This window comes from Natrix helvetica (assembly GCF_964273705.1).
Source record: "Natrix helvetica genome assembly, chromosome: Z".
Lineage (NCBI taxonomy): Eukaryota > Metazoa > Chordata > Lepidosauria > Squamata > Natricidae > Natrix > Natrix helvetica.
In genome coordinates, this window is record NC_138554.1 from 112,220,883 (window position 1) to 112,235,625 (window position 14,743).

Genomic DNA, 14,743 nt, shown 5'->3' on the forward strand with positions numbered 1-14,743 from the left:
TTGAGATGGGCAGCTATACAAATTGATTGATTGATTGAATGAATAATGAATCAATCAATCAATCAATCCTATTTTCTGTCATTCCATGATACTCTGAATTATACTAATACAGTACAAGTCACAAACAAAATGAGCATTGCTAAAAGGTAAACACATTATGCAAACACATTCTTAACTTCTACTTGTAGATATTCTATACATTAAAAATTAAAACGTCAAATCATAAAACTTCAATATAACAGAGTTATTTAGTAACAGAAGTAGTATATAAACTGATCGTTTCATATTTATATTCATTATTTTTAAGAAGTAGTGCAAAGTATAAAAGTCTACACACAAAGGAAATATTGGGGTTCTTATGTATTTATGGTCACTGAAATCATCACATAATATATAACACTCAAAAACCTGAAACGTATGAAAATGTGTTTCAAATTTTTTATTGATCTTATCTGCATATCCTTGATAACTTGAAAAACCTTCTTTAAGTATATGTTTTAAAGCAAGGGGCCTCAAACTATGGCCCGCGGGCTGAATGCAGCCCGCTGAAGCCATTAATCTGGCCCGCGCAGGATCATGAGGCTGCCCTGCCCACCATTCAGCTGAGTGTAGAACTTACCTTTGCGAGCCCCGTGGGCTGGAACTGAAAGGTAAGGCCAACAATTTTGGCCTGCAGAGACATTCTTGAGGCAGGGGAGGCGAAAAACAGAGAGCACAGATGCCCTAGGAGGCCCAAAAATGGGTGAAAATGGCCCATTTTTGCCAAAAAATGAGCCATTTTTGCCTGTTCTTGGCCTTCAGAATGCTTCTGGAGGTGGGGAGGTGAAAAACGGGGAGCACAGATGCCCTATGAGTTTCTAAAAAACCAGCCTTAATCACAGATCAGTATAACTTACATAACCATAGTATAAGAATATGCTACAACTGCCTGGGCTCACATTCAGGATATGCCATGAGAGTCACACAACAACTATCAAAAATAAATAAAATTACTAATAGCTTAATGTGAAAACCCAATATATATCTTTTGGGGGAGGGTTGTCACAGCTCTGCTCCAAGTTTTGGGGGGAAAACTAACATTGGGCCTACAGATCACAATTAGTTTGAGTTGAAATGAAGAAGCAGAAAAGAGCAAAAATAATAAATATCTGGAGTGAGCTGAATTAAAAAGAGAGTAAGCCTCTCCATCCCAGCTATAGCCATCAAGTTCAATCTCCAGTGATCTTATACCATCACGGTTTAATGTACAGTAGCCCTCTGATATTGGGGTTTCTACAGTTGGAGACTATCTTTCAGTACTGAAAGGCTATAAAAAAGCCTGTGTTAATTGTATTGGGTCCTAAGACAAATTAATTATTGTTTTAATTAACAATTAATTAACAAATGCAAGCAAGAATATACCAACTGAATCATACTAGCAAAACAATGTTGAGCAGTTCACAAGGAATTCTTAACCTGTTCCCAAAAGCATTTTATCCAAAGTCTGGCCACCAGCTGTCCATAATCATACATACTGAGAGCAAACCACCAGGGTTGAACTATCACACAAAATACAGACATTCTTATGAGTCAAAGGTTAAAAAACAATAAGTGCAACAACAGACTTAGTACATAAATCATAGCCAGGCAGAAATAAAAATGTGATGGACAAATTCCCTGCTAAAATCTCAGAAATGCTTTCATCTATGAAAAAGCTTCCCCTGCGCCAACCTTTCCCCCACCCTTATATGGAGCTTAGATATGAATTCAGAGCCCTGCAGCTTTATTATTAAGATGGAAGGAAAGAATATTAACATGGGATGGGGGTGATATTGTTTTTTATTGTTTGTATATTGGTTTTTTTAAATTTTTGTAAGCTGCCCAGAGTCACTGACAGCGACAGAGGGGCCATATAAATTTTACTAAATAAATATGGCTGTGAAGAACAGCTTACTGCCTACCTTTGAGATGGCAGGTAAGCATACTTATTGAAAAAGAAAACCCGAAAGCCTAAATCCACCTTAGCAAGGAGACTGGCGGCATGGCTCCCACATAGAATGCAACCTGTGGTAACGTCAAGGTGGGAATTGGTGGCATAACGTATCCTCTTTCCTAAATGGAAAATCAAACACTAGTTTCTGTCATGAGCATGTGAGTGGGGCTGGGTAATTCCATGCATTTTCTACCTCTGCATCCACAAGACCACATATTCTCCAGCTAGTCAGCTGGAACATTTCTGTGTTTGTTTTATGACAGTTCAGGAGCAATATTTATTTACTGCCACGAAGATATCAATCAATCAGCCTCCTGGAAGACTGATAAGTTAATATTCCCTTTACATAAAATAGCCTCTATTTGAAAAAGCTGCTATACTGAAAGCCCACACAAAGATGGCTTCGGTTCTTTCTTTTCTTTGCTTTGGTGCTGAATTATTTTAACAGCTTTATGGTTAACTTGGCCTGGCTCATCCCTATGCAAATAGTTCTCATTTAGCGGTTGCCTTATTTAATGACCATTTGGTAGTGAAAAGTTTACAACCAATCTGTATATTTATGACCTTCACAGGCCTGTAAAGCAAAGGAAAACTGAAGTGAGATCATAAGCATAGCCACAATTTCACTAAGTGACCATTTCCTTCAATGACCAAGTTGCTAGTCCCAATTGTGGTAATTAAACAAGAACTACAGTACCTATTCTTTAGCCATCCACCCTGCTGTCTCTGAATTCCTGCACCATAAGCCTGATGGTCTCTCAGAGAAGACCCTCCATAACCTGATGCCAATCCACCCCAGCCTTTTGCACTATCTAGTCTGACCTTAATGGCACCCCAACAGAGAGCCACTCATGATCATTTTTTATTTCTATTACCTCAAATTTATGGTCTGTTCTGTTCTAGTCAGTCTTGGTACTTTGCTCTGAGCCAGTCTAGAACCCTTTATAACAAGTTATTTTGTGTGGTGCTGGGCACTGTTAGGCAGAAAGAGACAAGACCATACATTAAGTTTCAATTAAGAAGATTTATTGCACAAGCCTAAACTAGGAATCTAGTTAATTAACAATCACCACTAAATTGGCACTAGATAAGAGTCAACAGAATTCAAAGAGGGTTGGATTTGGAGCATTTTCAGACACCTAATGATTCTGATCAGAAGCCTCCACAGACTCCTACTCCAGGATCTTTTTCTCCTATAGGTAGTCAACTATCCAAAACTGCAATTCTTCAATATTGAATCAGGGGCTGAAAATCATTATTACAATGATTTGTAGACTTTGATTATTACTTTCCAGTCATAAGGATGAGAAGTTAAAAAAAATGCAATTTCTGACCCCAGAAGAAAATAATTGCCACAATGGAAGTTATCACTTACACATAATGAAGGAGGTCCATCATCTCTCGAGATCAACAATGATAAAGTTTGCAATTTATTGAAATTTGTTTCATGACAAAAAAAATTCCTATATATAGCATTGAAAGGATTTATTGAATTCTTCACATACTTTCAACATACAGAACCTTTGTGGCTTCATCCAATACAATGAAGAATGTGTGTGTGTGTGTGTGCGCGTGCGTGCGTGCGTGTGTGTGTGTGTGTGTACATATACATATACATATGCATACATGCATACATACATACATACATACATACATACATACATATATATATATATATATATATATATACGGATCATTGGAATTCTTTATTCCAGTTCAGTATAAATTTCTAAAAAAAAATCATATAAAATTACTGATCAGTTACTATGGTTTATGGAGCAGTGGGAGCAGTCTAGATAATAGATTCGTAGTGATTCAACTCAGAATTATATAAGGCAACGAAAATTGATACTTTTTAATAGAAGCAGTAAAAGGATTAATATTCCTAATTCAATGTCTAAACCGATACCACTGTATCATAAGATCATAAGAATACACAGTACTAAATGTTATAAATAAGGTTTATAGTGCTCTGGGTTGTATCCAGAATCCTTCGCCACTTACCTAAGAGTTTACCACATTGAAATCAGAAGGTTTTGCATCTGAGTAGACATGAACAGGCTTAGAACTAGATCAAACAGAAGTCAACATGAAAGTTTATCTATAAAGATCCAATTGCTTCTAATGCAACTCATATGCAATTTAGTCTGGTTTTAAACTTGCAATTTTATGGCAAATTCTGTTAATATGAACAAATCCCCCCCCCCCCCGCCGCTCATGAGCACTTTCTGATAGGAGAGAAAGGTTGCTGCTTTAGGTATTTTACATCCTTCTTATATTGTTTAAAAAATTAAATTATCCATGTCTTGTTTCTGTAACTGTAAGATTTTCGCTGTTACATCTTGCTGCTAAGGCTTATATTTTTCTGGCTAAAAAATTAAATGCACAGGAGCTGCTTCAGGATAAGCTTGAAATGAAATTCCATATTAAAAGAACCTTTGTAATTAGTGATTACAAAGTGATTTCTTTCTAGGAATAAATGATTGCTTTCTAGGAATAAATTAAAAAGTAACAATATACAACACTACTAAAAATACTGAAGAACTGATCATTAGGCCAAGCTTGTATGCAATATTAAAATTAACTCAGATTTTTTTCAAAGAACACCCTGCTATATTATTTTCATACTCCACAGCATTTCCATATTCAGACTCTCGTTAAGTTTATTCTCTTAAGGAATAGGGCTTGATAAAATGAACTATTATTCAATAGTTTTTTTTAACAGAGCTGATATATGGCACAACACAACTTCACTTGCTAAGACTGATCAACAAGAAGGGATACAAAAATAATAAGAAGAAAAAGAAATCAAAGTCCAAGGTCATTTTCCCACTATCAAAAATGTACTTTTGAAAATACAATATATGTATTTATTTGTTAATTATTATAAAATGTATTGTTCCCGAATTCAATGAAAATTATTTTTTCATGTGTAAATATTACCACCTAATTCTGCATATCCTCACCAAACTTATTCTTTAATATCTTCATGATTGAAATTGAGAATAGCAATATTAAAATAAATTATCAATAAATTTTTCATACATTTTAAAAACAAAGGATAGGACTTACATCTAACACATATAATTAAAAATAATAACTTAATCATTTTTTTTAAATTTTTACAACTTTGAAGTTCAATTTTTAATAATTATATTGTGTACTTGAGAGAATCCCTAAACAAATATGGTGTTAGGTGTTTGAAGTTGATGCATAATTTCTGGGGCTAATAATTTGCCACAGTTTGAATTTTTTAAAGACATTTAAATATATCATTGATAAAATATACCTAGAAATTATGTAAGGTACAACCAAAAATATAACAATGCTAATCTAATAAAAAAATATACAAAATAGCAATTGGGTAATTGACATTTTAAAAAACTACCAGTAGAGATATATCAAAATGCTAATATAGAATTAGCTCAACCTTTAACATATTATTAAATCCAATCAGATTATATTTCTGCGCTTTCCAATGTCACTTACTTCTGTCAGAAAGTCTGAGCATTAGACAGGGAATTGCTTCTCACTTCTATTCTCTTTCATTATCTAAAATTGCTCCATATTATCTTTTAACAATTTATTTGAGGAGTTTTAGAAAGCAAATATACAAGAGAATTTTAATGTATAAATATATTTCTTATCTTTAGCCTTTTTGCATAGATAGATAGATAGATAGATAGATAGATAGATAGATAGATGATTCAAAGTAGTAAGCTGCTTCTAATGAAGATTTTAAAAAACCCATTTTGATAGTCTTGTTTCTATTTGTTTACCTGCATTCTGGAGAGTCTCTATATTTTGAGGCCTAGTAGCTAGTTCTGCAACTGTCTGGACAAATTGTGTTCGGGCTCTTTGATATTGCTCAAAGACTGCAAACAAAAAAGAAAGTAGAGTAAGTACATTTCAGCAACACTGTTCCATACAAACAACTTTGGAACCACACCCACAAAAAAGACATGTTATGTATCTTCCTTTGTTATGATCTTTGCATGAAAAACAATGACAAATTTCAGAAATGTTACATGAAAAGGAAAGTGACACCTTTAAACTGAAAAATAAAAGATAGCATGGAGATGGGCAAGAAGAAACAAGATGCAGTATTTGCTTTATATAATTATTTGTTCTCTAAAATAATAATATCCAGTAATGGAAGTCAAGGAGCACAGTAAAAACTGAGATTAAATATAATGAAGATCAAATCAGAGGCAACAAGGACAACAGCCACTTAGAACTGACAATGAATTACTGAATAGCTTCTATCTTTTAGGATTTGTCAACAGTAAAGAAATCATCAAACAAGAAATAACACTGTAGACTTGGTAAGATTGCATTGGAGCTTTTAGAAAAGATATTCAGATGTCAGAATATATCCAAACCTACAAAGAGCAAAATCATGCAGGCAATAGTTTTCCCTGTGTCAATCAACTAAAGAAATATTGCACTTCAAAGAATCTGGGCAGAATATTAATCTTTTGAACTTTTTTTTGAGAAACAAATCATCACATGACAACCAAAAGACCAAACAAATCATGACAACAAAAAGAACAAACAAATCAATCAATGAAAATTATGTCTCAATTTGTTCTATAAGTTTTCATTTAGATCCATATGACTATGTTCCAATCATATCCTGGACCCATTATGCAGTATTTATTTCTCCTAAGAAGCCCATAATACTAAGAAAGATGGAAGGAAAGAGAATAACCAGCAGCAAAATGGACAGACCCAATTACAGCAGCAATGTGTTTGCACTGTTGGAAGATCTATAGTACCAGATTTGAATACAGAATAATAGAATTGGAAGGGACCTAATCCTTTACCATTTCAGACAAGAGACTGTTAGTCTCTTCTTAAAAGCCTCCAGTGATGAAGAGCCTACAACTTCTAAAGGCAAGCTGTTCCATTGGTTAATCGTTCTCACTGATAGGAAGTTTCTCCTTGGTTTTAGGTTGTTCTCTCCTTGGTTAATTTCCATCCATTGTTTCTTGCCTTGCCTTCTGGTGCTTTGGAAAATAGGTTTTCTTTTGTGGCAGACCCTCAAATATTGGAACACTGCTATCAATGGACACAGATAATCCTGGAGCAGGCCTAACTATACAGTGGCTAGGAGTCAATGATGGCACATAGTAAATATATGTAAACATGTATTCACACATATATACATGAATATTATGAGATCATATATCATATCATATAACATATTCTATTAAAAACCTTCGGGTGAGGACCATAAAATCTAGAAAAATGCCTCTTAGAGGCCTCTATAATTTGCGCCCAAATTATAATTTTTAATGTGCTAAGAGTGGAAGAGTGGCCCCCAAAAATCAATTCCTCACAAGTGAAAGATGATTGGAGAGTTATAATACTGTGTATAATTTAATAAATTCAAATTTAGCTTTTGTCTTCCTGATCTCTTTGAGAACCACCATCCAGGACACAACCTGGCCTGGAAACAAATGGCATACCTCTGAAGTATCTTACGCTCACACGCACCACACTCAACACACCTACACACACACTTTCAGGGTATTGTAACTCACTCGCTTAAAAAAATACCCAAAACCTAGTGAAATCAGGGAGTCCAGTCCACAAACGCTCCGTATTTAAATACCTTGCAGGACCTGCCTCTGACTCATCCTTCTGGCTGAGCGTTCCCTCGAGTATGGTTTGGGGTGCCGGCTTTCAGGATCTTTCGCCGCGCTCTTTCCCTACGCCTCTTCCCTCTTGAGATGTGGGCAGCGCCCCCCGGACCAAACTTCTACAAGGCTCCTGCAGTTTGCAGCTCTCTTCTTGTCCTCGGAGCCTTTTCAGTTTGGGCTGCGGTGTGTATCCTTCTCCTTGGTAACCAAACGGAAGCAGGCGCCATCAAAGGGGCGGGAGAGAGAGAGGCTGCGGCCTGCGCCTCATTGTGACATCGCGACACCGCGCACCGGTTCTGTCCGTCGGGTGCGCCTGGCGCCGGGCCTCGTTCGAGAGGTGCACGCGGGACTATGGAGATTGGATGCAACGGCAGCGGCTGCCCCGAATCTTCCGAGGCTGGTTGGAGGCGCCGCGTGCACACCTTGCTTGCCGCGCTCCCTTCTTAAGATGAGGCTCAAGATAGGGGTGTGGGCAGCAGTAATTTTGCTCCTTGAACGTTCACCCATCTTCCTTGGGGGCAAGTCCCGGAGAATGCAAGCTTTATGCTACTGAAACAATCAGCCCAAAAGGCTCCATTCCACTCAAAAGCGCGTCCAGCATTCCTCTGGTTGTGGTCTCGACTATTAAATAGCTCTGTCTTCCAACTGACTCCACTTCTCGCAAAGCAGACGTTTTAAAGGATAATATCTTGGGAAGTGTTTGGGCAAATAATTCTTCTACGTGACAATTTGATGAAAAAATAGCGGTTTGCATCATCTGGTCGATGTTCTGTCTTCGCTTATAGTAAAATGTTCCCTAAGACGGACACGGTTCCCAAGACCAAGAGTGCTCGACTTCTAATAGACCAGGCTTGCACTCTATAATCGCTTTCAGCTCCGCTGAGATTTAACTACTCTTAAATTTTTAATTGTCAAGTTACATACAATACAAACGTGCTTTTTGTTCGTTAGATTTATACCTTCCCTTTCTTCCAGTAGCTGAAAGAGCTGAAGTTACTCTTTTTCTCAGTGAAGTTCTCACAACAGTCCAAAAGGTCACTGAGAATGACTGGACCCAAATCACCCACTCCTATTCAACACTTCTGCCACTGTTCCATGCTACCTTAGCATGACCCACCCAGCTTTAAGCTATTATTCCACAAAATAGCAGGATTTTTAAAAAGTGATTCTCTATGCCCTTCCTTCCTGCTCGTAATCCTTAATTCTCACCATCCTGTCTCGTGCTTAGTGAATAATATTGTAATCAAGTTGAATAGCATCCTTTGGTCAGATTTTGGTTACCACAAGCACATCTCTTTTGCTACACTCTTCCTAGTGAAGGAAAGTCAAATATCTTTCCCTATTTGTAGCTATATGGAGATAATTACCAATATATTTTGAATAGAGATAAATAGGCACTTGGATTCTTTTTCCAATGTTACCGGTAGACTGTAGAAGGGGAGATTTCTCAAACTCTCACTTTCTCACCACATTGCCTTTGAAGCCATAAACCCTAATAATAAATGAAGAAATTTTCCTTTTGCTTTAGTTAATAGCTGAAATCCCATAGCTTAGGGTTTTTTTCTGGTTTAGACTAAACAAAAACAAGTTTCCTTTTACATTGTGCACTAACAACAGTGTGTATATCTTGCAAATTCCCTTGGTTCCTTACCATACCCAAATCAGGAATCAGCCTGAAACCTCACCACAGGTTTCAGAATTGCTGGTGTTTAGATAAAATGCTCAATGACCATAACTGTCCCACTGTAATGTGAACTTATTTCCCAGGTTAAAATTTCTGCCTATCAAGCAAGTTGTTCTCTAACAGGACAGGATCTGTTGGGTTCTTAACTCAAGGCTCACAGGGCTGGGGAAATTGGTTGAGCAGGATTAGGATAGGACTCCTCAAGAAAGAATAGAAGAGGGTAATCCAAATTCCCCTCATCCTAAATTCCTCACCCTGAAGCTACTAAATGTCTTCAGGGTTCATCTGCAGGTCTGAGGGTTTTAATCCCCATTCCTAGCAAATGCCAGATATACTGGTATAGGAAAGCAAGGGACTAGATCAGAACACACAGATAAATTAACATTTTAAAAACGTGTTCAAAAACTGCTTCATTATTTCCCCCATTCTTCTATTATTTCCCACTTACTAATAGTATTAGTAAGGGTATTTTCCTTAAGGAAAGATCTAAAATTGTGGCTGAATTTAATTGGCCAACAACAACCCACAGAAAAAAAAGAGCCCCATTGAGGGTGATTTTTCATGCTTTGGACTTAATTCCTGTAACATAAGGTTACCATATCCCATGCATTTTTTATCACAAGCAGGTCACATTATGTGCATGATGCCACTTCCAAAAGGACCTTCACAGGTTCTTTGTGGCAACAACTGGATTTGGCCAAGCAGCTGAAAGAAAAGATCTCAAAGGCAGGTTAAATAGGCATGGCAGAAAGCAATTCATGCCTGGAACAAGCCTGTCTAAACTAAGAATCAATCATGAAACATTTATTGATGCTTGTTATCTGCTTCCAGTCAAACTAATAGATGCCTCTCAGAATGGTCAAATGATGCTGACATACTCCAGTTGAAGATAGACTAAGTATGGAGATATGCAACTCCTCCACTTTGTCATTTGCTTATTCAAATTGTTCATTATTGTGTGTTATACTTGCATCTTGGATGTAATGCACATAAGGATTCCATCCCTTTTTAAATCCTTTATACCAGTCTCTGAACGCGTTGGTGAGAACCATTGGTAGAAAGCGGACTTGATCCTCAGTCTCTGGAAAAAGTCAAACATTTTAACCACTTCATTATGCCAGTTCTTCCTTCTAATTATAAAAACAGTATAAGGATGAATTGAATAAGGCTCTTGTTATCTAGTTCATCTGGATTGTGAATTTATAATCCAATATATATATGAAAGTGTTGAAGGTATTCTAATCTGACATCAGATACTACGTAGGACTTCAGAGCTGGGAACTTTTATCAGTCCCAACTAAAAGAAACAATTAAATTGAGAGCTATCTCTTGGCAAGTAAATCACCAGCATATTTCACTCTTACTTAGTCCATGGGTTAGTAGGTTTTCACTAAGTTAAAATCCAACAGTGTGAGATCCTATGGTTGGAAGTAAGATCCATTTTGCCCATCAGAAAAGGAAAAAAAAAACTGGTCTTCTCTTTTTCCTTATGACAGACACATAAATGTCTAGTTATCATTTCACATGTACATTAAGCCTTCTTAAATATATTTAAATTAAAATGATGGGTCAACCTTTATTTCCATCCCCCCTGAATGTACAAAAATGAAAGGGATACTGATTGGGCTTACATGGCCTAGACCTAAAGCATCTTGGTTTCCTTAATGTTACATAAACCACACTGGCTGAATGCATAAGCCAAGTCAAATCAACTACCTTATGGCTCACTGCAATGTGCAAACCCAGCCCAGAGGAACTAGTGGCAGATCATATGTATTTTCCATCCTTCTTTATGGAATACCAAGGAGTCTCTTTCCTTCTAGATCTCTTGGTACCGATACTGATATATTTTGCTCCTTAAAAAGAAGCATTGCGTCTTTGGAATTGTCATATATCAGGGCCAAACTAAGGGGGAAATATTCCAAGGAAAAGGAGAAAAAAGTGGAAAGTTCTTTTCTCATTAATGATGCTGCTTTAAAGAACCCATCTTATACAGAGTTAACCAGATATAAGGCCTGCAACCCACCGGCACTCAGAGGGTGAGGCAAGGCTTTGCATGTGAGTAAAACTAAAGTTTGCGCAGTAGCGCAACTTGCAGCTCTAACCAACGCCCTTGACTTTTCCCGGTGTGAGGAACTGCCTATTCCAACTGAACGATACGCTCTCGGCCACCAGACTTTCCAAGCCACAGTCTCCGAACCACCTGTAATTTTCTGCCAACCGGGCCGACAGAACTCAAAACCGTCCATTTAATATCGGGGCGGCCTACAGCACGGCGAGCGAAGTTTTCAGGAGGCTGGGACTTTCTGGGAAAACGGCGTAAAGAGGCGGTGGGCGGCGTGGTTGGCTTCCCGGCGATCGCTGAGGCTCAGGGCCTGGGAAAGAAGGAAAGAAACCCCCCCCCCCCCCAAAAAAAGATCAAAGCATCACCCGGTCACTGTGCAGTTCGTATGCACATCTAAATTCCAGTTCGGGGTTCCCTGGGGAAGTCTGCCTAGGATTTCGGAAGTAGCAATAAAAGTGCGCAATTTTTGTGCACGGTGCAGAGTTCCAGCCATGAGCCGCGGACTCTCTCTACTTCCTTAGAGGCCAGAGAAAAGCGCCGTTCCCCGCCGCCCTCGACTCGAAATAGCCACAGAAAGGAGAACTTGAAGCAAGAAGCAGAACCAAATAACCTTTGCAACTGTCTCCTTCAAAGCCTTTTCCGTTCTGGGCTAATGACGCAGCGTAGTAACAATTTAAAGGCCCGCAGCCGCAAGGCTAGTGTATAACGTCACGCCACAGTATCTGTGACGGAGAGTGCGCATGCGCAGTTTTGTGGTTAACTTCGCTTCCTTCGGAATACTGCGCTGCACGGCTAAGTCCCGAGCGTCCGCCAGTTTACAGTGTTTTTAGTTATTTGTTGTTGTTGTTAGTTGCGAAGTCGTGTCAGACCCATCGCGACCCCATGGACAACGTTCCTCCAGGCCTTCCTCTACCATCCTCTGGAGTCCATTTAAGCTCACGCTTCAGTGACTTCATCCAGCCACCTCATTCTCTGTCGCCCCTTCTTCTTTTGCCCTCAGTCTTTCCCAGCATGAGGCTTTTCTCCAGCGAGTCCCTCCTTCTCATTAGGTGACCAAAGTATTTGAGTTTCATCTTCAGGATCTAGCCTTCTAACGAGCAGTCAGAGTTTATCTCCTCTAGGACTGACTGGTTTGATCGCCTTGCAGTCCAAGGGACTCACGGGAGTCCTCTACCAGCACCATAGTTCAAAGGCCTCAATTCTTTGGTGCTCAGCCTTCCTTATGATCCAACTTTCACAACCATCCATTGCAATCTGGAAAACCATAGCCTTGACTATACGCCCTTTTGTTGGCAGGGTGATGTCTCTGCTTTTTAGTATGCTGTCTAGGTTTGCCACAGCTTTCCTCCCCAGGAGCAAGCATCTTTTAATTTCTTGGCTGCAATCCCCATCTGCAGTGATCTTGGAGCCCAGAAAAATAAAATCTGTCACTGCCTTCTTTCCCATCTATTTGCCAGAAATTGAGAGGGCCAGATGCCATGATTTTAGTTTTCTTAATGTTGAATTTCAGACCAGCTTGTATTTATTTTTACACTATGCCAAAGGACAAAGCCTCTCTGATTTCTTTTTTATGCATATTGCTTCCCCCTCCCCTTTGCAGTTGAAAAGGCGTGTCCATTTGCACCCACACTCTCACAGACTGGGTTAATATATTAAACTGTGTTGTATGTAGTTTGCTTAATAAAGTACCAGTGACTGATTTCACTTTTCGCAAGCATGCACCCACATCTTCATCAGGCTACTTTGCACGTTAGTGTGTTTTCTTTCAGGGAGAGTAGCGTTATGCAGAACATTAAAACAAAAAATCATAAGATGAAGAAATTAAAGGCATGGAAAGAAAATTAAATACCTCACTATTGCAATACATTGTAAAATACAATTTGTAAAAGAAATATTCATACAACAGACTTAACCAAAACAGAATAAGCAGTTTAGGGGAATGTTTTAACTCAATAGAAGTTAAATACTATAGAAGAACTTTTCTTCTGCACAGAAAGGCATTTCACAACATAACAGGCACAATAGTATTAGTAGCAAACTGCTTTTCAGTTAATCTGGTTGGAAATATTCTTACTTCTGTGTAATATCTTTGATTCTAAGTAATAACTCCAGCTGAGAACAGTCTACCCCCAACTGAGCATCAGTTACAAATACAAAGATCCCATAAAGATATACCTACAGCATACTCCCCAAGGATAAATTATTTCAATAAGGTCACATGCCATTATTTGAGAAATACTGTACAATTAAAATGGAGGCTTCTTGTCTGCCTGGCTCCAATGGAGCTAGCCAAGTTAGTCTCCAAATTAATGTGTTCTGAGCTGTGAGAAGTTCATTCGTTTTAAATCCAAGAACAACTGCTCTAGCCGGTGCAATTTAATTTGTTGGCCATGCCCTATTTCTCCTGGAGGACCAGTTAAAACTGCACTTCATTCTAAGATTGCTCATTGGGGACAATTAACAGTATGTGAAGAACCCAAGGTCTTAGTAATTACCAAGAGGCCTCTTCCTAACATTCACTTTGCATCACCACACAGACTCCCTCAAAACTCTGATGTTCCCCTGCAATCATAGAATTGGTCCTGAAGCCAGAATTTTAATAATCTAATGCAGATCCTCTTCTGGTTTGGCAAACAGCTCATTTTTTCCTGTTGTTTTCACTTGTTTCTAAGTGTATCACTAAATGCATGGGGTGGGTGGATGCATGGCAAGGCCTTGGGCCCCTAGACATTGTTGCCCTCGTGTGAGAGGAACGAAAATATTTCCAGGCCTTGGCATTCTTAAAAAGAAGTTGCTTGGGTAGCTGTGTTAGATGAAAATAATTCTTATCTTCATTATTTCCATAAATTGAAGGTAAGCTGCTTTACATATATAGAAAAAGATTGCTACTGCATGAACCACTGGCAACAAAGGGCTGTTAATTCTGATGTATTTGGAAATAAATACTATTTATTGATAGAATGAAACATTTTCCTAGCATAGATCTGCCTGAAAGTAAGGTATCTATACAACTGTCTTGAGAGACTTTGAAAATATTATCCTTAAAATAAGTTGCAGGTTTTCAGATCACGGCCACACTAAATTCACAACTGCAAACACAAATATAAGCATCCTTATGCACATTACAATTATTCGTATCACAAATGGAAGTAAAATAATTGTAATCAATTGGAGAGACCTTGAAGCAATGAAAATTTGACTGAATTTAATAATTCACTTCTCAGTTTTATCTGAAAGAGTTACAGCTTTGTCCTTGTTTGTTATGGAACAAATCTACCAGTAGAATTCCGGTGGATTCTATTATTATTTTGAAAATCAGCAAAATAACTCTTCCCCTACTTCCCCAAATAAATGCTGAAAATAGGGTATTATTGGAT

General features: G+C 38.1%; 1 protein-coding gene across 10 annotated transcripts in view; it reads right to left on the reverse strand.

Moving 5' to 3' along the window:
* Nucleotides 1-12,082, reverse strand: part of SPAG6 (sperm associated antigen 6) — a 48,573-nt gene extending 36,491 nt beyond the window's left edge. The window contains exons 1-3 of one of the 10 annotated variants that reach the window (XM_081932181.1): nt 11,977-12,082; nt 10,273-10,382; nt 5,752-5,847 (exon numbers count right to left, since the gene is read on the reverse strand). In XM_081932181.1, the coding sequence (XP_081788307.1) occupies nt 5,752-5,847; nt 10,273-10,303 (127 nt within the window). In that variant the 5' untranslated portion in view covers nt 10,304-10,382; nt 11,977-12,082. Of the gene's footprint in view, nt 1-5,751; nt 5,848-7,589 lie in introns of all 10 variants that reach the window. The other 9 variants (XM_081932182.1, XM_081932180.1, XM_081932184.1 and 6 more) reach the window with 9 other exon arrangements.
* Between the last annotated feature and the right edge of the window lie 2,661 nt (nt 12,083-14,743).